This window comes from Protopterus annectens, chromosome 3.part1, assembly GCF_019279795.1.
Source record: "Protopterus annectens isolate FY-2018-M chromosome 3.part1, PAN1.0, whole genome shotgun sequence".
Lineage (NCBI taxonomy): Eukaryota > Metazoa > Chordata > Ceratodontiformes > Protopteridae > Protopterus > Protopterus annectens.
Window position 1 is genome coordinate 120,912,403 of NC_056732.1, and position 25,925 is coordinate 120,938,327.

General features: G+C 42.4%; 1 protein-coding gene across 1 annotated transcript in view; it reads right to left on the minus strand.

The window, feature by feature from the left end:
• Positions 1-25,925, minus strand: part of CMTM6 (CKLF like MARVEL transmembrane domain containing 6) — a 513,325-nt gene that overhangs the window by 89,034 nt on the left and 398,366 nt on the right. Inside the window, exon 3 of the mRNA XM_044066642.1 lies at positions 2,956-3,054. Within this exon, the coding sequence (XP_043922577.1) occupies positions 2,956-3,054 (99 nt within the window). The remainder of the gene's footprint in view (positions 1-2,955; positions 3,055-25,925) is intronic.

Below are 25,925 nucleotides of genomic sequence, written 5' to 3' on the forward strand. Positions count from 1 at the left end.
CCATCTCTCTGTCTAAGAATTTCTAGGATGTCTCCAAAGGAGATATCTTCAGAAGGTGAAAGTGGGGACCTTTCACCCTCATCGAAATTTGTATCTTCAGTGATGGGCTCCTCTGGGGAGTCTAAATGCTTCCTTTTGCAGGTCTTCTTCTTAGGGACCTCTTAAGTGGGATGCTCTGGAGAGGTATTAGAAGAAGAGATCAAAATTCCCTCTGGGGAAGCCTGGAGTCTTGGTACTGACTGTCCAAGTGGAAAGACCTGTTGAGACTCTGAATGGTGAGACATCAAGATTAGTGATCTAGGATACAAGGGGGGGGGGTTAGAGCCATCTGTTCTGCTGAAGCAGAGAAAACTCTCACCGCAGCCTCAAATGCAGGTTGCTCCAGAGAAAGAGAAGGCCCCAGATCCGATAAGACAAGCTTCTGGATCTTGGTTCCCCCCTGCTCCAAGGACAACAACCTTGAGGGGGAAGCTGGACTGCAGTCGAGTTATCCACTGCAAATGACCCAAGGCACAGGGACAGCTCCAAAAATCTTGGAGTCGACCACAACACCTCAGAGCCAACATGGAAGCTTTGCCTCCATGAGCTCTCAAGACCTGACAAGGTTGGGAGCACTCAGAATGAGCTTCAGACCCAAGGGTACCAAGAACCTCAGATCCAAAGTAGGCGGATCAGGGTGGTTTGGATCCAAAAAACCACTGAAGGCATCAGGGGAGGAAATTTTCTTACCACTCTTTCCATGTCTTCTTCAATAAGACTTCTGGAGGTTTTAAGAAGATTACGGTCTTTCCAAACAAGGCCAGGGTACATGAGAGGGTACCGGATCCAGAGAGGGCGAATACCTCATCCTAGGTAAAGAGTCAGATTTAGAAGGACAGACTAAATTTGGATTAAAGGATGATTGCATCTGATCCGAAGCAGTAGAATCAGTTATGTTTTTGTTTCTTTGGATCTGAAGGGGTCAGATCTGATAATTTTAGTTTTCTCGTATCCAAGGTTGATGTCAGACCCATCTTTTTCTTTTCTGTAATGACTCCAAAGCTGATGAAGATGAAGAAGCCTTCGGAGATGCTGCTGTGACCTTTTCTTTTGATTTGAGAAACTTGTTTCCAGAAATGGCTTCTCCAAAAGAACAGGGAAGTAATCCCTTTAGTATCAATTTATTTTTATGTTCTACAAGGGCCCTGGGAATAAAAGCATGGGAAACATAACAGTCTTCTTGCAGAGGCGCCAAGCAATAAACACATAAGCTATGCGCATCTGAAAGAGGAATTTTGTGTCCACATTTACAATACTTCTTAAATCCAGCAGCTTCTTTCTTAGACATGATGACAACTTTAAACACAGCCACCAATGACAGGTCAAAAAACAGTAGTGACAGACCAAAAGACAGTGATGACTAATGTAAATCTGCAATGGAAAAAAAAGACTGACAGTTTTTTTTTTTTAAATGAAAAAGAAAAAATACCAACAATGGTATGAAAGGACTACAACAATGTGGAAAGGAAGAGAGTTACTAACAACAGTAACCAAGATTACCAGACAGGTAAGAAAGTGGACAGAGAAAAAAATGGCATTAAGTATAGAATCAAAAACTATCTGAAGGTAAGATAAAGGGAAAGCGAGTAAAAGGCTAACAAGATAACAGACTAATATATAAAAATTTAGAAGATAAATAAAGTTTTAAGCACATACTATAACCCAAGCTCAAGAGAACTAAGAACCACGTCTTTTGCTGGAAGCAGCAAATGAGATCTGATGTAATTGGGTTTGGTGCATTCTGGGTAAGGGAGAAGCTCAACAGTTCTAGGTTGCCACGAGATTTAGCAATGGCTGAGCCAGATCTGAGGGATCTGATCCAAACCCATCAATTGAGGACAGAATGAAAATTGACATCAGATCATATATTCTCAAGTTACTTGGCAGACTTAAATGTGTGGTGCTCCAGAAACAAGTACGGTTTAAATGCACTGTATTATGTCGACAGTTTGTAGGAAATTGTTGAACAGCACACAAATTAAAAAGCTAAACGTTAAAAAGGCAGAAAAGACAAAAAAATGCATATACAAAGTCAAAACCTTAAACATGAACTCAACAGTTTTATTGAAATGAAAATCTGTCCTCGAGGAAATGCACTTAATTATGTGGGACATTTCACAAACACCCTCTTTACAAAACTTTAAAATGACTGAATATAGAACAAACTGCAGTTTTCTGTACATTTTTAATTAAGCATCTGGTCCAAAGACATTTTATATAGGGAATGCATGAATTAAAATAACACGAATAAGTAAACTATCTTTCGCTATTACTATTTGTCCCAAATTATTTAAGGGTGACTTGAATCCAACTTCTAAGCCATTTTCTGATTGAGTTATTTTTGTGGCTTCTACTTTTACACTACAGTTTGTCAAAGCTGGATTTATTAATCTATTCTGAAAACTATGACACTAATAAAAAAAGAAAATGGACAAGTGTGTGGCAAAGTGTCTTTCAATAAATGTTAATGTCAAAAAGGATACATTTCTTGTACATCATAATCCAAGAATATGGAATTAATTGCATATGTAAGATGCCGCAGTATTCTATGTACCTCTGAAAGCAAAAGTATCCTGATATAACAGTATAAACAACACAATGACTTTCAAGATTCACAATGACATAAGACTCTTGGGTTTATCCAGAAATTAGAAACCAAACACTATAAAATTCTGTAAAGATATATTCCTAATACCTAACAGCTAAGTTTCCATTCATGTAAGCTCCTGGTGTAGTCTAAAATGTACTTCTCTTTTTTAGACACCTGTAGCTCACTTCTAAATAAATAACAGGCATAGGTAGGAAAAACAAGAACTTTCGGTGTATGTCCATCACAGCCAAGTATACTTTAAATTCATCTGCTTTGCTTGATACTGTTGCATCTATACATTTAATACATATACATACATTACTTACAATTGATGTTTTTTCCAAATCAGTGTTGCTATGAGTGGCAGCATAGGCAATTGAAGCAGCCAGGAAGAGCAGTCCAACAATTGCGACACTCAAAAAATCCTGCAGGTAAACATGATGGAATGTTTGGTAAAGATGTACAACAAATCCTACAAATGTTCCCAAAACATTAACATTGAATTTTCTTTAAGTCCCCAAACCTTACATTTGGTTAGGAGTACTTTATTTTATACAAACTCTGTTCAAAGTTGTAAGTTCAAATTTGTTGCGATACATACAAATGGAGTAAGAGCCAGTCTCTGCTCTGTTAGGACAATACAGCATATTGCCATATATGACACTACCTCAGTATGCCAACGTTAAATCCAAAAGCACTGAAACTACAATACACTCATAACAGTTTAGACCATTAAACTAGTAAAGTATGTTTTGCATAGTTAATTAAAGGCACTTAAAGAGATGTTTTGCAAATATTATCTGTACAAAACCCTGCAGCAAACTACAGCAACCTCTGACAAATAAAAAATCTACAATGAACATTTTCAACCCTGATCCACGACAGAAACTTAAGAACTGAAACACATTTAAGCAGTGAATACTTTTAGGGAAAATGGCCAAGATCAAAGATACTCTCCAAATCGTTCTCTATCCTAAAAGATATTGATGGAAACTCAATATCCATTGCTAACATATCTGCAGATGATCCTCCCCTAAGTTGTACTGGAACATTATAACTGCTCCTATACCATATTCTTTGTATGGGGGCAAAATCGTAAAACTTTTAATCTTCGTACTTGAGAAATAATTCAGTTAATTAGATGGTAGCAGTTAACACTGCAATACAAAATGTACTCCACTGTTTTAAATAATTTTACATCTCAGAAAATGCAGTTAAGTAAGATCTTACCATAACAGTAGATGTTCTATGGGATGCCCGTGCCCTGGCCCAGCAATCAAGGAGCCTCAACCCTCACCACTAACACCAGAGAGGGCGTCTCATATAGGAGAAAGGATAACAAATACACACACAGTAAAGTGCAATTTCCCTTAAGAGCACACAGAGATCACCATCAGTCCAGGGCTGGTCGCTCCCTTGCTCCCCAGGTCCACAATAAGACTCCCCACTGGCACAGCTATAGGGTCCCAATCTCAGCCTAGCTGGCAAGCTAACCTCCAGTACCCTCTCTGTCCAACCAGTGTTTCATGTCCCTGCCCAAGTAGCTGACACACAAACACACACAGACACACACACAGACACACACACACAGGCACACACACACACGCACACACACACACACACACACACACACACACACACACACACACACACACACACACACACACACTTTGAGATAAGTATTTATACAACTTCACAGACACTCTTGGGAAAGGCTGACACAGATTCTCCAGCTGTGCCCCTTTACCCAGACTATACGGTAGTAATTACTGCCACCACCAGCTAATATTTATCAGTTACCCAAAGGGCCTTAAAAGGGTGTCCAATTATTACTGTGCAATATTATTATCCAATTGGTAAGTGTGACTAAACAGTCTAAGGCTTATTAGAGTAGCTTTGTACAATAAATATGCAATGTACTCTCATGCTTAACTTATCTCTACACAAACCAGCCACAGTGGAAAAGGGTTTAAAAATATTTACTAATAAATACTAAAAACACAAGACAATACTACCACACCACAGAGCTATTCAAGAGTTCAGAGATCACACAGAAACTTAAAATAATTCAGTAGTACAGTTCTGACATAACAGAAAAACACTAAGTCTAACCTTTATAGTCCTAGCTATTGCTACAAGAAAACATACTTCTAAAGTAACTTACTTACATAGAGCAAGGCAGTGCTGAGTTGAATAGTCAGACAAAAATGCTTATTCATCTCTGGTTCTCACTGTTTTAATTGAAACTGCAGTTCTGCTAAACATTACATCATCTTTTACACCTTCCTGGTTCCCAGGCCACACAGAAATTGCATTTACAGTCTTTTACACTTAGAGCAATAAAGGACATTCCACATGTAACTTCTGGCCATTAACTTTAGTCTTAAAACAATAGGCAGGAAGCCTTCTTCTAGCTAGACCAGAGCCAATTTGTAAAACATCAAAGGCAGTGATGAAATAATTTTATTTTCAAAAGAACAACAAGACATGCTTGACTTATCTTTCTTTACAGCAGATGGCAATGTTGCCACATTGTTTTAAATTCAACATTTCCCATTTACAAATGATAGAATTATGTATCAAATTCTATTTGGCTAGGCTGACAGCCTTCATCCATCTTTACCCAATCTTCACATTCTATTTTTCACTGCTGCAGTATTCACTACATGTGGGATCTCCTGCTGAGTCTAGCCCAACATCCTGCCAATACACCAAAGCCTTTATATCCCCTCAGCGTCATATATTAGAAGTATGCTCCTTGTGCAGGTGTAGGGAATGAAGGTGACATACTCTCACTCACTCTTCAGAACTGAGGGGCTCCAGGATAACTAGAGCAACCCCAAGAAAAAAAAGGCATGTGTATCCATGAAGAAAGCAGAAAGAAAAAATAGGGCAAGAAAGGAAAAGACCCCTCAGCCAGCAGTGTGTTCCCAACAGAAAAGAAAGACTGAATACTGCAACAGTGAAAAGTAGGACATCTACTGTTATGGTAGGATCTTACACAATGGTACTACGTCTTTCCCTTATCACTGTTGCAGTACTCATTACAAGTGAGAGATTATCAAAGCTACTGTAAAAGATAGGAGGAACACAAAGAGGAACCCTCCACAAACCCATGAAGGATAGCCCTGGCAAACACTGCTGTGCCTCTAGAAATGACATCCAACTTATAATGTTTAGTAAAAGCGTGGACAGAAGACCAGGCAGTAGCTTCTAGAATGGATATAGTATCCAGACTCTTGAAAAAACCTCCAGAAGAGGCCACTGCTCTCATAGAATGATCTTGTACTTAAGATGAAAGCTGCTTACCATGAAAGGAACAGCAAAAAGAAATATCCTTAGAAATCCAGGAGTAGATGATTTGTTTAGCAACTGCCAAACCCAATGTCCCACTGTTAAAAGAAACAAAAAGCTGCTCATATTTGTGGATAGCCTTTGTCTTATCTAAATAATATCGGAGCTGTCTATGTAAATCCTAGTTGGGGAGCACCTTCTCAGATTGTGGAGAAGGAAAGAAGGATGGGATATAATGATTGAGAGGCAAATCATTAACCACCTTGGGCATAAAAGAAGGATTATTAATTAAAGACACCCTGTCTCTATGAAAAATCAAAAGGGAGGACATGCCATCACAGCATGAAATTTGGAAATTCTCTTGGCAGAACTAAGGGCCACCAACAAAACAGTGTTCCAGATGAAACACTGCAAAGAGGAAAAAGAGGTGGGCTTGAATGGAGCCCGAGTTAATTTTTTCCTTGAAAAATTAAGGTCTAAAGAAGGAGGGAACAGGTTTTCTTGAGGGGCCTGATATGAAGGACACCCTTAAGGAATTGTTTCACCTCAAAAAGAGAAGCTAACAGCAGGTTCAAGGGCAGACAAACAGAGTCTACTGAGGCCAGCTTTAACAGAGGAATACGCTAAGCCAGTACTGAGCAGTTCACACAAATAAGAAATGATGAAGGGGACCCCCTACAGAAAAGGGATCCAGGTCAAATTTGAACAACAAACAGAAACTCTCTTCCATTTATCCACTTAGGATTTGCTGGAAGTGGGTTTCCTGGCCTCCTGCATAACCCTAAGCATGTCAGCAGAAAAGTGTTGACAGACCCCTTGTCTTGTGTACCCCAGTAAGGTAACTTGTGATGATTGTTACTGGCCAGATGAAAGAGAAGGGGAAACCAGTGCTGTCTGGACCAAAAGAGAATCAACAGCAAGATTCTGGGAGAGTCCTTCATGGTCTTGTGTAGGACCCTGGGGAGCAGAAGAAGAGGAGGGACAGACATATGAGAACATTCCCTTCCACGAAAAGGACATAGCACCAACCTTCCAAGTCAGAGGACTTGGAACTCTGGAACATAATCAAGGAAGTTGTCTGTTCAGAGGTGATGCAAACAGATCCACTCAAGGAATATCCCACCAATGTACAATGGCCAGGAACACCTCCCTGTGAAGCATCCATTCATGAGGTTGCATTTTGGACATGCCATAAGGTTGTGCTCTGAAAGGTCATCGGATGGTGGACAGCAAGATCCCAGGCCTAAAGAGCCAGTCTGCAGAGAAGATAAGACTTTGTGCCCCCTAGTTTGTTGATGGACCACACAACTGGGGTATTGTCTGTTACAACTTGGAGAAAGAACCTGTAGCCCAGAGGGAATGGAAAGCCTGTAGAGAAATAATGAGCACACTCATCTCTTTGATGTCGATGAGGTTTGACATCTGATGGAGGGGCTAGAGATCCTGAACCCCCAGCTTGTTAGAGGAAGCTTCCCATCCCTGATCTGAAGCGTCTGTGAAAAGTTCTGAAGTAGGAGTAGGAGTCTGAAAAAGCAGGTCTAGATTGTGGGAAAGCTGCTGAATCCACCAATGAAACTTGAGTCTGAAACAAGGAAATAGAGGAACTGGAAACTCTAGAGGGTGGCAATGCTGTAGCCAATGTTAGAGCCAACAGTCTTAAGGTACCAGTGAAGTTTTTTAATGTGAAGCTTGGCAAGAGAAATCTTGGGGATGACAGATGCCATAAACCGCAAGGTTCTGAGAAATTGCCTTGCAGCAAAGGCAGAAAGGAGGAATAGAGACTGGAAGTAGGCTGTTAAAGACATAAATTTGGGAGATGGAAGAAAGGCCATCATTGGAATGGTCTGAAATCTGTAGCCCAGAAAAATGTGATTTGGGAAAGGGTCAGGACCGACTTCTTGAAACTGACAGTAAATTCCAGACTTCACAGGCAAAACATGGTAAAGCATGAATCTTAAAGTAGCAAGGGTTGCTTCGGAGCCTGTAGATGCAGATCATCCATATACAAGAATATCCTGATTCCCAGAATCTTGAAGAAAGCTACCATAGAGGCCAGACATTTGGTGAATATCCTTGGGGCTGTAGGAAGACCAAAGGCCAAAGCAGAGAACTGAAAACGAGAGGAAAAAAGAGAGAAATGTAAAAACTTCCAGATGATAGGCATCCTACAGGTCTACAGAACTTAGAAATGTCCAAGGAAGCAAGTGAGGGAACAGACTCTGGAGGGAAAGCATCTAGAAGGAGGGAACCTTTATAAAGGTGTTGAGATAAAGATAGGTCCAGGATAGGTTTTTATAGCCCTTCGTTTCAGGAAACTAGAAACATCCTGGAATAGAACCCTGTTCCTTGATGGGATACTAGAGCAGAATGAATAGTCCCTTCAGCCAAAAAATCCTGCAAGGACCCCTGAAAATTGGGGAAATTCATCTGGAGGAGATTGAGAAAGACCAGAAAGGGGGAAGGGACTTCCATACCATGAAATAACCATGTTGGATAATGGAAAGGACCCAAGAGTCTGAAGTAATCTGTTGCCAAACATGAAGAGAGAGGGAAAGCCTGAAAGATACGGGAAACTGGCTGAGGTGAGGGGACAATTTATGTCAGATAGAGGCAGATTTGTCCAGAAAAGGGAGCTTTTGATCCTTGGAAGTTTGAATGGATTTATCACAGAGTATACATTTAGAAACCCTGTTGCCCCAAGGAGGTTGACAAGGCTGACTACACACATAGGCGGACATGGAAGGGTAGTTTCTCTAAAAGACAAAGGTAAGGTGATGCAGGACCTTAAACAAATTTTTGTATCTCCTGTCTCCAAATTTTTGAGTTTTAAATAATTCTGTAGTAGCAGTGCCAAAAATATTCTGGTTGTCTAAAGAAGCATCTAAAAGGGTGGCCATAATATCACCCAGTAAGGCCTGAAGGCATAGCCAAGAGTATCTCTTCATAACTGAACCTGAGCCAGCAGCTGTAGAGGATGTGTCCTTTGATGGAATGGCAAGCTGCCTGAGAAGTGGAACTTAACAAAGAAAGATCAGGTGTCTTGCTTTCAGAGTCAAGAAGGTGTGACCCCCCCCCCCAAGCTAGGACAAAACAGCCAGAACACACCTGATCATATGAGTCTGATAGTTTATGGCCCTAAATGCCATGGTAGCTGAAGTATGGACTTTCTTCACCAGTCTATCCATAGCACAACTGTCTTTATTAGAAGGGAGGAGTTTGGAAGAGAATAAGAGCTTGAATGCCTTGTCCATGGAAAAAGACACTACAGCAGGGTCTTAAGAAGGACATTTGTAACGGTATTTAACATCCTCAGACACCTTATAAAAGCAGCATGGCTTCTTGAAGGCTGGAGACTTACAGGAGCCAAAGAAGTGGCTGCAAACATATTCAATAAAGCAGTTAGAACAGGAGGAAAAGTTGAAAGTTTAAGTGATTCCAATTGTAATAGCTCATAATACCCTTTTTGAATGTCAGAAAAGTACAGTTTTGTACCTACCATAAATGTAGATGTCCGACAGGTATGCATCTGCAGTCATAACATATGGGTTTTCCTGCCTAAGGCAGCCCTTCAGTCAGCCGGATTCCAAAGTCTGGGTCTGGCCTCGGCTGATGTCGCACTTCACCCGACGTCATAGCTCCTGGGGTATAAAGGCATCAGCCGACGCCATTTTCCTCAGTGTTTCTTGCCCCAGATGCCAGGTGCCCTCTAGGAAGGCTAAATTTGGATAAAAGTAGAAAATTCCAAACAGTAGAAATCAAACAGTATATATACATATATACATACAAACAAATACACCATAATAGATTCCCCCAGCTAGCTAAGAAAGGGGTAAGTACCCTAGGAATACCACAGAGGGGAAGGAGGGTGGGTAATCCTGACTGCAGATGCATACCTATCGGACATCTACATTTATGGTAGGTACAAAACTCTACTATGTCCTTCAAGGATGCATCTGCAGTCATAACATATGGGTAGAATACCATAGCCAAACTGGGGGAGAAGGCACTAAGATAATGATGGTGTAGTTAAGATCCCTTGTAAAACTGCAGTTGCAAAACCTGCTCGGGATCTGGAGTATAAAGGAAGATTGTAATGCTTGGCAAATGTATGCACGGAGCTCCAAGTAGCAGCTTCTAAAATGTCTTTGGTAGCCACTCCTCGTAGGAAAGCTGTAGTGGTGGCTGTAGCTCTTGTGGAGTGAGGCCTGATATTTTCAGGAGTTGTCTTTCCGTGAAAAGAGTAGCAGAATCGAATGCAATTTCCTATCCATTTGGAAATTGTCTGTTTGGAAATTGCTTTTCCTTGCACTCCTGTTGCATATGCTACCAGAAGCTGGTCAGTTTTTCTGCTGGTTAGTTCTGTCCAGATAGTTGCGCAGTTGTCTGTGTACATCCAAGGTGTGCAGTAGTTTTTCCCCCCTGTTCTGTGGGTTAGGGAAGAACTTAGGTAAATGAATAGCTTGGTTCAAGGATACCCTGGATACCACCTTTGGCATGAAAGTAGGATTGGTTCTCAGAGACACTCTATCCTGGTGAAAGATAAGGAAAGGCTGCACTGCCATTAATGCCTGTAACTCGGATACCCTTCTTGCTGAAGTGATTGCTAGAAGGAAGGCAGTTTTCCAATATAAGAACTGTAATTCTGCTGATGCTGCTGGTTCAAAAGGGGGAAGTGTTCATTTTTCCAGCACAAAATTGAGATCCCATGCAGGAAGAGGTGGTTTCCTTGGAGGTTTTACATTTTTGATCCCTCTTAAAAATTGTCTGAGGAGAGGGTGAGAGAAGTTAGGAGGATCCATGTTGTACTCTGCTGAAATTGCTGAAGCATGAATCTTAATGGAAGAATAGGACAGGCCATTGTGGAACTGTTCTGCTAAGTATTCTAGGATGTGTGCTAGGTTTGCCAGTGTGACATTTGTTCCCTTTGATGCACTCCAAATGAGGAATCTCTTCCATTTGGCTGAGTATGTTTTCCTTGTGGAGGGTCTGCGAGCCTCCAGGATAATGTCCTTGACCCTCTGAGATAAAACAGGATGGTTTTGTTTTATGCAATTTTCCAGGCAGTTAGCTGCAGCGTTTTCAAGTTTGGATGCAGGGTCTTGTAGTTGTTCTGCGTTAGAAGTAAAGGCCATAGAGGTAGAGGCCATGAGTTCGTCCAAGACATGCTTCTCAGTAGCAGGTACCAATGCTGCCCTGGCCAGTCTGGAGCTATCAGAATTACCTTTGGCTGTTCCTCCCTGATCTTCAGTAGAACTTTGTACATCAATGGGAGAGGTGGAAAGGCATAAACGGTCAGGGCCTTCCAGCTGAAAGAAAGGGAGTCCACCCTCCAGGCTTGTGGGTGGTATTCTCTTGAGCAGAATTTCTTCAGTAGGTGGTTGAGTGGGGAGGCGAACAGGTCTATCTCTGGCATTCCCCATTTCTTTGTTACGGTTTTGAAGATGTCTGGATGCAGCATCCATTCGTGAGCATCCGTGGTAGTTCTGCTTAAGCTGTCTGCTAGTGAATTCTCTTTTCCTGGTACGAATCTGGCCTGCAGTTGAATGTTGAGATTCAGGCCTAGGTTCCACAGGTCCATTGCCATCCGGCATAGAGGGTAGGAATGCGTGCCTCCCTGTTTGTTGATGTACCACATGACTGTGGTATTGTCCGTCCTTATCAGCAGGTGTCCTTGCTGGAGGAATGATTTGAATGCCTCGATTGCATGCTTCACTGCCAGCATCTCCTTTAGATTTATGTGTAGATTCAGCTGGTCTTGGGACCATAGGCCTTGGATACACTTGTCTTCCATGTGTGCCCCCAGCCTAAGTCTGAGGCGTCCGTGGTGATGGTCTGCCTTGGTTGTGGTTTGTGGAAAGGCAACCCTCTGTTGGTCTGGCAGGCCTGAGCCCACCACAGGAATTCTTTTTCAGGCATGGAATGATTGGTATCATGGTTTCTAGACTGTGTCTGTGTTGAGACCATACATTCCTTAGGTACCATTGTAATTTTCTCATATGCAGCCTGGCATGTGGGATCAAGATTATGCAGGATGCCATGTAACCCAGGGCCTGCAGGACTTTCCTTGCAGTAAGCTGAGTTTGTCTTGTCAATGCCATGAAGTAGACTGGTAGTTGCTTTTGTTTTTCTTCTGTGAGAAAAGCCATCTGAGTTATTGTGTCCAGTTCTGCACCCAAAAATGTTATCCTTTGGGATGGCACTAGTCTTGACTTCTGTATGTTGACTGTGTATCCCAAGACTTGCAGCAGTTGTATGACATAGGCCAAATCCTTTATTATTTTTGTCTTGTTGTCCGCTTGTATTAGGCAGTCGTCCAGGTATGGGTAGATTTGAATTCACTGAAGCGTGCAATGTGCAATTACTGATGCCAGGCATTTCGTGAATACTCTGGGCGCAGTAGATAAGCCAAAGGGCAATGCTGAGAATTGATAATGCTCTGATCCTGCAAGAAATGTGAGGTGTCTTCTGCAATCTGGTCGTATAGGGACGTGCAGGTATGCCTCCTTGAGATCTAGAGTCACCAGCCAAGACTCCTTGCCCAACATGGGAAGAAGTTGCTGTAGGGTCAGCATCTTGAATTTTGGTACAATGAGATATGTGTTCAGTGCGGACAAGTCGAGAATAGGCCTCCATTGAGTTTCTTTTCTTGGTACAAGGAATAGTCTGGAGTAAAATCCTTGGCCTTGTTCCATAGATGGTACTTTTTCTATTGCTCTCATCCTTAGTAAGTTGATGATTTGTTTTACAGCCTCTGACTTCTGGCTTGGTGGAAGGTTTGGCATTCCTCTATTTTTTGGTAAAGTGTGGAAGTGAAACCTGTAGCCTTTGTCTATTGTTTGCAAAGTCCATTTGTCTCCTGTAATGCAATGCCAGTTTTTTGAAAATAAAGCTAGCTTTCCGCCCAAGGGTGCTTCCAGTTGTTCCCTGGTAGGCGGAATCAGAGCCAAGTCATTGTGTCTGTCCTGTGGAAGTGGTTGCAGTCGCAGCTGTGGCGGTACTCCTCTGGTTGGCAGGTTGCCACTGACGACCCCTGTAGGCACCCCTTGATTGACCTCTGCCTCTTGGGCGTCTATTTCTGCCTCTCTGTGCTCTGGAGGCGTCTGGAAAGGACCAATTCTTTGAAGGCCAATTTCTGCTGAACCTCGGAGGTTGGACCTGCAGAAAATCCTTCACTGTTTGCACAGATTTTGCTTTTTCTTCCACTTTCTTTAGAACCTCCTGTGCAGGGGAGCCAAATAAACTTTGTTTCTCCATAGGGGCATCAAGGAGTTTAGACTTAACATGGTCTGGCAAGGATTGCTCTTTTAGCCAGGCATGCCTGCGAATCCGTGCTCCAGTCATAGCTGATCTAAATGAAGCCTCCAGTGCATCATAGCCACATTTTAAGAAATGATTACTGACCTGCTGAGAGTTGTGTACCAAATCCTGAAGGGACTTACGGTCTAAAGGTTCAGGAGAGGAAAGCTTTTTATTCAGCTGATCTAACAAAAATTCCTGGTACTGTATCATGTGAAATTGACAGTTTAAAGCCCTGGCGGAAAGAGTAGCAGATGTATAAACCTTTTTACCCCATCTCTCTAATGCTCTTGATTCTCTTTCAGAGGGTAGGGGGTTTTTGGCAGAGGCAGCTGCAACACCCTTAGGGCCCTGAGAAATGGTTTCTGGGTCTGCAGCATGGGCCTTATACAAGTGGAAGTGAGAACCCGGGACCCTGTAATATCTGTCAGGTTTGGCAGGGGCCAGGGGAAGAGAATCAGGGGCAGAACTGGCATCATTGTATGCATCATCAACAACTGATAGTACAGGTGGTATGGCTAAAGGCCTATGCTGTGGTAAGTGTAAAAGTCCTTAGCCTTTTCCTAGAATCAGAAAAATCCTGACCCTGCCATTGGAAGTGTTCCCTCATTGAGTGTAGAGTTTCCCCAAATGAAAATTCTTCTGCGGGCAGAAGGAATGGAGTCTTCTGCATCCGAATCCTCATAAGGTGAGTATGGTCCTTCCTGATGGTCTGATAAATCTGATCCATCCGAGGAATAGTCAGAGGAGAGAGGTTCAGGGGGTTCAGTCCTAGGCCTTTTTTCAGGAGGGGGTTGTGAGGCCCTGTCTGGGTGAGGTTGGGATCCCCTGATCAGAGAAATAAGGTCCTCAGCAAGGCTGAGAATCTGAGAACTTGAGGAAGGTCTGTGAGAGGGAGCTTTTGCAGGTAAGGCCTTGGAAAGTTTAGCTGCTTTAGCCCTGGAGAAGGCCTTAATAGACATAAAAGCAGGGGGTCTAGCTGCCCCACGTGCAGGAGTAGAGATGTCCAACGGAATGGTGTCGGACAATTCTTGTGTGCCTGCTTCTTCGGTAGGAATTTCTGTAGCCGACTCAGCCGGGGCCTCTGAGGCCTCGGTTGTCGGAGGCATGCTTTCGGCTGAAGGAAGAACCGAGGACTCGGTTTCAGCTGAAACCGAGACACTCGCGGTAGGCCTAACCGTGGTTTCAGCCGAAACCGCGGGCCGTGAGTGTCGGTCCTTTTCCTTGCGTTTTTTGGCTAAATGTGTAGTCCTAGTCTCCGACGGCATTTTATATGCAAAAGCGGGACCAAAAAACTCTTCAGCAAACTCCGACCGACGTCTAAGTGTCCGTCGGTTGAAGGAAGCACAGGCTAAACAAGCTGATACGTCGTGGTCTGGGCCTAAGCAAGGAAGGCAGTAAGAGTGGAAATCCTTATGAGGTATTTGTTTCCCACAAGTTAAACAATTATTTACTTTGTCTGACATCGGCTGAGGCAAGAAAGAGTCCCCAACGGGGTACTTAGCTTTTTTAGAAGTCTTCGGTAGCTGAAATCTCTGGATCTGACCGACCGGCACTTGCGAACAGCTTCTGCTTCGGGCACCGCGCGACAAGAAAGACTGAGGAAAATGGCGTCGGCTGATGCCTTTATACCCCAGGAGCTATGACGTCGGGTGAAGTGCGACATCAGCCGAGGCCAGACCCAGACTTTGGAATCCGGCCGACCGAAGGGCTGCCTGAGGCAGGAAAACCCATATGTTATGACTGCAGATGCATTCTTGAAGGACATCTTGGGAATTCCATTTAAAAACACAACTAATGCTATTCCACTCTACTAAAATGAGCAACCTTACCTTTTCGATACTCTCCACCAGCAAAACCAAAATCACCCCTGTAACTTCGGCTAAACACCTAAGAGTTACCATTGACCAGCAACTCAAACTCACAAAGCACATATCAACAACCATCACTAAAGTCCACAAAAAGCTAGGTTCCCTCTATCGCTGTAAAAGTTCTAATCACTGAATCTCAAATTGCAATATCCAGGTCCCATCTCCTATCTACTCTACATTATGCATCCCCAGTTCTAACTACTCTTTATAAAACTGACCTTAATAAACATTCAATCTGTTACAACAAAATTGCTAGATTAACTACCAGTGCCAAATCACGATCCCACCACTGCCTTTCCCCTACAAGCCTTGCACTGGCTTGAATTTCTGAACCTATTAAGGTACCATCAACTCTGCCTAGCTCAACTAATTCTGTACTATCCCAAAAAAACTCCCGACCTGATTGGCATCCTGAACTTCTAAAACTGAATTAGACCACTCTGGTCCTCCAAGAAAGTCTTAATCGAAACCATCACATGCAAAAACAACTCCGGGGAATCACTATTTGCCCATGAAATAGCAAAAATATGGAACAACCTTCCCCCTGACCTCAAGACTACAAAATTCCACACCCTCCTTCAAAAGCCTACTTAAAACATACCTCTTCACCATCTATGCAACTGTAATTGACCCCTAAAGTCTCGTCCATTTACTATTTCTACACCCCATCTGTCCTGGACAACATAAACACCATCATCTAACTATACCTATCCATGTGTGAGCAATAACCTATACATGAGTGTATGTGTGTGTGTGTGTGTGTGTGTGTGTGTATGTGTGCGTGTGTGTGTGTGTGTGTGTGTGTGTGTGTGTGTGTGAGTGAGTGTATATGTATGCATGTGTGTGTGTGTATATACATATATATATATGTATACGTTTATATGTGTATGTATGTGTACGCACATATATGTATGTATACTCTTACATGTATACTTGCTTGAATGTATATATGGAAAATGTAAACATTTATATACTCTTATTCAGTTGTGAAATATCTTGCAATGCTCTACCAAGTTCTTATCTACTCTCATTGTATATTTTGTACAGTTGTATTTTCAACCAAAAGGGGGAATATCCTCTTATTGTATACTAACGGATGTAAAGTCTACAATCTGTATGCTACTACTCTGCAATGTCTCTTGTATAAATTTTTCTTCTCTCTGTAAACTTATGGAGTTTTTCTCCCCAGGACTCCGCTGAAAACGGAAACTTGTTGTCCAGTCGGACTATCCCGGCAAACAAATGTTAAATAAATAATAAATCATTTAAAATGTTCCATCATATGAAACACCATGCCCCTGAAAGACAACAGCTCAAAGGGGAATCAAGTGTTAAGGAATCCTCTTCCTCTGACCTATAATCTAAGGGTGAAGGGATTTGTGATGAACAGACCGAGGATTCATCCCCAGAATCCAGCTACTCATCTGAGACATCTGACTCTCTAGTCCTTACAACTGGGTTAGAAGACCAGGGTGAAGCAGGAACAGATAATCCCTGAGGGAGTTTCAGGACCATCAGAGCAATGAACAATCCCTGGGTAAAATCCAGCCACTCTTTACGAGGATCCTTAGAATGGGTAGTATGTGTTTAATGTTCTTATAACCACAAGAAAGACCAGTGAGAAACAGCTCTACTTTCCACCCAGATACATTTATTGATAAAACCTTATAGTCTCGTCTCTAGCACCTCAGCTGTTGCCTTTACAGAGTAAAAAAAACTTTATCCATTAATACATCCACATTATATACTCTCTTAACATTTCCAATAAATCAATTAAACAATTAAATAAAACTTATTCATAATTACTAATAAAACAATCAACATATTAAACCCTGCCAATTGCACTCTTTGTTAAGCCCCCTGGGCTGCAAAGTTTCGTATTTCATAATTAGAATAGCTTCTTTTTTCTTTAAAATGTATTTTAACAAATTCTCATCACCATATTGATTTTCTATTTGTTCTAAAATTGTAACTTTCATTTCTTTAATAGCCCCCCCCCCCCATGTACTAAATGGAAATGTTCTGCTACTGGGCTTGACATTTTTTTTTTTATTTTTAACATCCCTAATGTGTTCCTTTATTCTATCTGCTAAACTTCTTTTAGTTTCCCCTATATAATTTTTACCACAAGAACATTTAATCACATAAATTACTCCCCTGCTCAAACAGGAATATATGCCCATGGTGTTAAAACTTCTATCTCCTATTTTTTCTGCCTCATTTACTATATACTGACATATGGCACATTTTCCACAAGGAAATGTTCCCTTCTTAGTAATAACATTTCCTATCTTTTGTATTGGTCTTTTATATCTACCCCGGACTAAAAAATCTTTTAAACTACGTCCCCTCCGATAGGAGACACAAAGCTCAACATCTGTTAGTGAAGGCACTTCTCTTCTAATTTGTTTCCAAAAACTTTTTACTATCTCATTCATTTTATTGGAAAAAACAGTATATTTAGTAACAAAGAACATTTTAGAACTTTCTTTCTTTCTATTTATTCTTTCAGACTTACAATTCTTAATAATTATCTTACTAGTTGTTCCTTCATAACCTTCTCCATATAATTTTACATAACTTGATTTGACTTCATCTGAATTATAACCTCTCTCTATAAAGTTATACACAATTTTTTAGTTTCATTTTTGTCTCTTTAACATCACTATATAATCTTTTAATTCTTAACATTTCTCCAAAGGGTAAAGACTTTAAAGTGTCTTCTGGATGACAGCTAGTAGCATGTAACATCCTATTCATCTGATTAAATTTCCTATATATCGTAGTGTGAATCTTCTTACCTACTTGTCCTTTCAAAAAAATATCCAAATAATTGATTTCTCCACCTGTCTGTATCCCATCAAATTTAATTTTATAATTATTGTTATTTAAATATTCAACAAATTCATTAGCCAAATTTTTTCCGTCCTTACAGATGAAAATCAAATCATCTATAAAGCGAAAATATAGAAGCACATGTCTATTGAAAAACTGACTTCTATAGATATGTTCAATCTCAAACAGTTCCATAAATAAATTAGCATAAACTGGGGCAAATGCCGCTCCTATAGCTGTTCCTACATTTTGTTTGTATAACACTCCATCAAATTCAAAAATATTATTGGTTTATTTGTCTTCCGTTGTAATAAATCTTTTTCATATATTTTCAACTTGTCATTAATGTCAGTTAGAAAAGATTCTAACACTGAATTAGAAGAAGTTTTAACAATTTCCTCACAAAGATGTTTCGTCTCTGTCAATAACTTGTCCCTTTTGATTCTATCCCTCTCCACAAGAATGGTAACCCATTCTATGCTGCAGCAATGTGCTGCAGCTATCCATCTTTCTTGTAAACGAACTTCTAACTCCTCCGACAGTTCAAAGGGAGAGGAGGGATTTTTTAAAGCTCTTAAGCCTCTAGGTGTTATTTCCAGCTCCAAATACCTCTGGAGACTATTTATGTTGTAAAACACCGAGGCTTCCTTAAAAATGGATTTCTCCAATTGAGAATATAAGTCCTGTACTGCTGGTATAGCTGATATATCTTTCTTTTTGTCCACCATTGCAAAAGGATTACTTGTAACTCTCTGTCGAGCATTTTCCCATTTCTTAAATACATCTGACATAGACATACTTGGTATATCCAAGTTATTAGTTCTTTGTCCACAATTTATACTTTCTCCACCATCCGTTTTTGGTATACTGCCACTACTGTTGCCTTTCACATTGTCAGTACTAACATCCATGTTGACTTCTCGAAAAATTCGAGGAAAGGAGCACAGAGTTTCACTGGTCATGGATATTTCAACCACAAACCAAAAAGCAATGTTATTATAAGGGTGAAGGGATTTGTGATGAACAGACCGAGGATTCATCCCCAGAATCCAGCTACTCATCTGAGACATCTGACTCTCTAGTCCTTACAACTGGGTTAGAAGACCAGGGTGAAGCAGGAACAGATAATCCCTGAGGGAATTTCAGGACCATCAGAGCAATGAACAATCCCTGGGTAAAATCCAGCCATTCTTTACGAGGATCCTTAGAATGGGTAGTATGTGTTTAATGTTCTGTTTCTTTTTTTACAGGAATGTTAGCTTTGACCAAACTAGGAGGTTCAGAGCCATGGCTAGATTTTATGGCTAGATTTTATAAGGGTACACGGAACCTCTTCCTTAACTAAAATTTGGGGAATCCCCCTAGGCCCTTCAGAAATGATCCCCAGTGGTTCCCTCTCAATGTCCATAACGGACATCTGCACAATCCCAGAAAGCATAAGAGAAGCAGATTCCATGACAGCCTCCAACTAGGTCACAGCATCTTGAATCGGCATCACATGGTCTTTAGGGTCTTCATCCACCATGGTTGAGACGTGGGGTGGAGGCTGTACAGTAGCAAAATCACAGCAAGAATTTTGGTCTTCTTTTTAAGAGGCGGCTGAACTTCGGGATGGCCACATTCATCCATGGTACCCTGAGTCAAAAACAAAAGCCTGACAAATGGTACAGTGGATATGATCGTACGTAGCACCTAAGCAGAAGAAGCACTTCTCATGTCTATCTTTATGGCGAATCTGCCTCTCCCACTCACATTTTCCCTTCCTGGATGACATGAACTCCCAATAAACAAAAAGAAAAAGGAAAAGGAACTGCAAAGGGGCACTTATCTGTAAATGGCTTGGTAGGAACCACCTCAGCGAAAGGAATTCAGACCAAAGTTCAACTGTGGTGTTCAGTCTGGTGACAAAGAAAGTTCTGAGGATTGAGCATATATGTCATCTTTATGCCATATGCCTGCATGGGGAGCACACGTCTGACGTACGACATTGAACGGATATAAAGGCTTTGTTACATTGGCCGGATGTTGGGCTATCCTCGGCAGGAGACCTCACATGTAATGAATACTGCAACAATGATAAAGAAGAAAGTACAGTTTTGTACCTACCATAAATGTAGATGTCCGACAGGTATGCATCTGCAGTCATAACATATGGGTTGTCCTGCCTCAGGCAGCCCTTCGGTCAGCCGGATTCCAAAGTCTGGGTCTGGCCTCGGCTGATGTCGCACTTTCCCCGACGTCAGAGCGTCTGGGGTATAAATGCATCAGCCGACGCCATCTTCCTCAGTTTTTCTTGCCCCAGATGCCAGGTGCCCTCTAGGAAGGCTAAATTTGGATAAATGCAATAAAATTCCAAACATTTGCAAAATTATATATATACATGTATATACAAACAAATACACCATAATAGATTCCCCCAGCTAGCTAAAAGAGGGGTAAGCACCCTAGGAATACCACAGAGGGGTAGGAGGGAGGGTAAACCTGACTGCAGATGCATACCTATCGGACATCTACATTTATGGTAGGTACAAAACTGTACTATGTCCTTCAAGGATGCATCTGCAGTCATAACATATGGGTAGAATACCATAGCCAATCTGGGGGAGGAGGTACTAAGAAAAGGATGGTGTAGTTAAGATCCCCTGCAGGACTGCAGTAGCAAAACCTGCTCTGGATCTGGAGTATAAAGGTAGATTGTAATGTTTGGCAAATGTATGCACGGAGCTCCAAGTAGCAGCTTCTAAAATATCCTTGGTAGCCACCCCTTGTAGGAAGGCTGTAGTGGTGGCCGTGGCCCTTGTGGAATGAGGCCTTATGTTTGCAGGAACAGTCTTTCCATGAAAGGAGTAACAAAATTGAATGCAATTTCCTATCCATTTTGAAACTGTCTGTTTGGAAATTGCTTTTCCTTGCACCCCAGCAGCATATGCTACAAATAGTTGGTCAATTTTTCTGCTACTTTTAGTTCTGTCCAAGTAGTAGCGTAGTTGTCTGTGTATATCCAGGGTGTGCAGAAGTTTTTCCCCTCTATTCTGTGGATTTGGGAAGAACGTAGGCAAGTGAATAGCTTGGGTCAAGGATACCCTAGATACCACCTTTGGCATAAAAGTAGGATTGATTCTTAGTGAAACTCTGTCCTGATGGAAGATAAGAAATGGCTGTACTGCCATTAATGCTTGTAACTCAGATACTCTTCTTGCTGAAGTTATTGCCAGAAGGAATGCAGTTTTCCAAGACAGAAACTGTAGATCCGCTGATGCTGCTGGTTCAAAGGGAGGAAGTGTTAGTTTCTCCAACACAAAGTTGAGATCCCAAGCAGGTAAAGGGGGTTTTCTTGGAGGGTTGATATTTTTGATCCCTCTCAGAAATTGCCTGAGGAGAGGGTGCGAGAAGATAGGTGGATCCACATTGTATTCTGCTGAAATTGCTGAGGCATGAATCCTAATGGAAGAATAGGACAGGCCATTGTGGAACAATTCTGCTAAGTATTCCAGAATATGTGTCATGCTTGCCACTGTCACATCTAAGCCTTTTGATGTGTTCCAAATGAGAAATCTTTCCATTTAGCTGAGTATGTCTTCCTTGTGGAAGGTCGAGGCTTCCATGATAATGTCCTTCACTCTCTGTGATAAAACATTTTGATTGGGATTTAAGGAATTTTCCAGGCAGTTAGCTGCAATGTTTTCAAGTTGGGATGCATGATCTTGAAATTGTAGTGCGCCAGAAGAAGAGGCCATAGGGGGAGAGGCCATGGTTTTGCCTGTGACATGCTCCTCAATAGTGGATACCAGTGTTGCCTTGGCCAGTCTGGAGCTATCAGAATCACTCTTGGCTGTTCCTCCCTGATCTTCAGTAGAACCTTGTACATTAATGGGAGAGGTGGGAAGGCATATACTTTTAGAGCTTTCCAGCTGAAAGAGAGAGAGTCCACCCTCCAAGCTTGTGGGTGGTATGTCCTTGAGCAGAATGCCTTCAGTTGATGGTTGAGGGGGGAGGCGAACAGATCTATCTCCGGCATTCCCCATGCCTTTGTTATGAGTTGGAAGATGTCTGGGTGCAGCATCCATTCGTGTGCATCCATGGTAGTTCTGCTTAAGCTGTCTGCCAGTGTATTTTCCTTTCCTGGCACGAACTGGGAATGTAGCTGGATATTGAGATTCAGGCATAGTTCCCATAGATTCATAGCCAGCCGGCATAGAGGGTAGGAGTGTGTACCTCCCTGCTTGTTTATGTACCACATGACCGTGGTGTTGTCTGTCCTTATTAACAGGTGGCCTTGATGGAGGAAGGGTTTGAAAGCCTCGATTGCATGCATCACTGCCAGCATTTCCTTTTGGTTTATGTGCATGCGTAGCTGCCCTTGAGACCATAGGCCTTGGATACATTTGCCCTCCATGTGTGCTCCCCATCCTCGGTCTGAAGTGTCCGTGGTGATGGTTTGTTTTGTTTTTGGTTTGTTGAAAGGCAACCCTCTGTTGGACTGGCAGGCCTGAGCCCACCACAGGAATTCCTTTTGAAGGCAAGGAATGATTGGTATCAAAGTTTCCAAACTGTGACTGTGTTGAGACCATACATTCCTTAGATACCATTGTAATTTTCTCATATGCAGCCTGGCCTGTGGTATCAGAATTATGCAGGATGCCATGTAACCCAGGGCCTGCAGGATTTTCCTTGCAGTAAGCTGAGTTTGTCTTGTCAGATTCATGAAGTAATCCGGAAGTTGTTTTTGTTTTTCTTCTGTGAGAAAGGCCATTTGGGTGGTTGTGTCTAGATCTGCACCCAAAAAGGTTATCCTTTGGGATGGAACAAGTCTTGATTTTTGGATGTTGACTGTGTATCCCAAGGCCTGTAGCAGGTGGATGGCATAGGCCAAGTCCTTTATCAAATTTCCCTTGTTGTCCGCTTGTATAAGGCAGTTGTCCAGATATGGGTAGATTTGAATCCCCTGAAGTCTGCAGTGTGCAATTACTGATGCCAGGCATTTCGTGAATACTCTGGGCGCAGTAGATAAGCCAAAGGGCAATGCTGAGAATTGATAATGCTCTGATCCTGCAAGAAATCTGAGGTGTCTTCTGCAACTTGGTCGAATAGGGACGTGCAGGTATGCCTCCTTGAGATCTGGAGTCACCAGCCAAGACACCTTGCCCAACATGGGAAGAAGTTGCTGTAGGGTCAGCATCTTGAATTTTGGCACAATGAGATCAGTATTCAGTACGGACAGGTTGAGAATAGGCCTCCATTGATTTTCTTTTCTTGGTACAAGGAATAGTCTGGAGTAAAATCCTTGGCCTTGTTCTGAAAGTGGTACCTTTTCTATAGCTTTCATTTGAAGCAAGTTGTTGATCTGCTTTAAAGCCTCTGTCCTCTGATTTGGTGGCAGGTTTGGCATTCCGTTTCTTTTTGGCAAAGTGTGGAAGTGGAACCTGTATCCTTTGTCTATTATTTGCAGTGTCCATGTGTCCCTTGTAATATAATGCCAGTTTTTTTGAGAATAAAGCAAGCTTTCCGCCCAAGGGTGCTTCCAGTTGAGCCCTGGTAGGCGGAATCAGAGTAAAGTCATTGAGCCTGTCCTGGTGTAGTAGTTGTTGTTGCTGCTGTTGCACTACCTCTCTGGTTGGCAGGCTGCCACTGACGGCCTCTGTAGAAGCCCCTAGATTGGCCTCTGCCTCTGGGGCATCTGTTCCTGCCTCTCTGGGCTCTGTCCGAGTCTGGAAAGGACCAATTCTTAGTAGGCCAGTTTCTGCTGAATCTTGGTGGTTGTACTTGCAGGAAATCCTTTACTGTTTGCACAGATTTTGCCTTTTCTTCAAACTTTTTTAAGACCTCCTGAGCAGAGGAGCCAAATAAATTTTGTTTCTCCATTGGAGCATCCAGGAGTTTAGCTTTAACATGGTCTGGCAAAGATTGTTCCTTCAGCCAGGCATGCCTACGAATAACTGCCCCAGTCATAGCTGACCTAAATGAAGCCTCCAATGCATCATAACCACACTTTAAGAAATGATTACTAACCTGCTGTGAGTTGTGTACCAAATCCTGAAGGGATTTACGGTCAAGGGGTTCAGGAGAAGAAAGCTTCTTATTCAGTTCATCTAGCAAATACTCTTGGTACTGTATCATATGAAATTGACAATTTAATGCCCTGACGGAAAGAGTTGCAGAAGTATATACCTTCTTTCCCCATCTCTCTAAAGCTCTAGACTCTCTTTCAGAAGGTAGAGGATTTTTGGCAGTGGCAGCCGCAACCCCTTTTGGGCCCTGAGAAATAGTTTCTGGATCTGCAGAATGGGCTTTATACAGATGGTAATGAGAATCCGGGACCCTGTAGTATCTATCAGGTTTGGCAGGGGCCAGAGGGAGAGTATCAGGGGCTGTACTGAAATCATTGTACACATCATCAATTACATTCAAAACAGGAGGTATAGCTAAGGGCCTATGTTGAGGCAAATGTAAAAAGGTCCTTAATCTTTTTCTAGAATCAGAGAATTCCTGACCTTGTCATTGAAAATGCTCTCTCATGGAGTGTAGAGTCTCACCAAAGGAAAACTCTTCAGGAGGGGAGGCCGAAGGGATAGATTCTTCAGCATCAGACTCCTCATAGGGCGAATAAGCCTCCTCCTGGTGGTCTGACAACTCAGATCCATCCGTGGACTCATCTGAAGAGTGTGGGTCAGAGGGCTCAGTCCTGGGCCTTTTGTCTGGTGGAGGGTTAGAGGCCCTGTCTGGGTGAGGTTGTGAACCTCTAATTAAAGAAATAAAGTCCTCTGCAAGGCTGAGGATCTGAGAACTAGAGGAAGGCCTCTGGGAGGTAGTCTTGGGAGGCAAAGCTTTAGAAAGTTTAGCAGCTTTAGCCCTAGAAAAGGCCTTAATGGACATGGAAGCAGGGGGCCTAGCTGCCCTGGAGTAGAGATGCCCAAAGGTATGGTGTCGGACATTTCCTGGACACTGGTTTCGGTAGGTAGCTCAGTAGCCGACTCAGCCGGGGCCTCCTGGGCCGCGGTGGTCGGTTGAGTGGATTCGGAAGAAGGAATCACCGAGGACTTGGTTTCGGCCGAAACCGAGACAGTCGCGGTAGGCCTTACCGTGGTTTCAGCCGAAACCGCGGGCCGCGAGTGTCGGTCCTTGTCCTTCCGTTTTTTTCACCAAATGCGATGTCGGAGTCTCCGACGGCATTTTATATGCAAAGCTATCCCCAAAAAATTCCTCTGCAAACTCCGACCGATGTCTAAGACTTCGTCAGTTGAAGGAAGCACAGGCTGAACAGGCCGATACGTCGTGGTCTGGGCCTAAGCAAGGAAGGCAGTAGGAATGGAAATCCTTATGAGGTATTTGTTTCCCACAAGTTAAACAATTATTTACTTTATCTGACATCGGCTGAGGCAAGAAAGAGTCCCCAACGGGGTACTTAGCTTTTTCGAAGTCTTCGGTAGCTGAATTCACTGGATCTGACCGACCGGCACTTGCGAACAGCTTCTGCTTCGGGCACCGCGCGGCAAGAAAGACTGGGGAAGATGGCGTTGGCTGATGCTTTTATACCCCAGACGCTCTGACGTCGGGGAAAGTGCGACATCAGCCGAGGCCAGACCCAGACTTTGGAATCCGGCCGACCGAAGGGCTGCCTGAGGCAGGACAACCCATATGTTATGACTGCAGATGCATCCTTGAAGGACATCATCATACCTCTCTAGTGTTCGTTTTTATACTTTTAATTGGTTAAGTTTATAATACTCCAAACGAGACGATTAAAAAAAAGATATACTGTACAAGTAAACCACCTAACTTACTCAGTGCTATGCAGCTTAGTAATCAAAGTTACATTTCTTTCTGCTGGGATCTTCTGTCTTTTACTATGTAACAGATTATAATTTCAAAAACAGCATCCAGTGTTTTACAAAGGAAACAGTGAAATCATATCTCATGCACAATCCCACAGTTTGCATCTTATCATCAGTCAAAATAAATATAACCCTATACAGAGAAAATGGAAATAAAGTGTAAACACT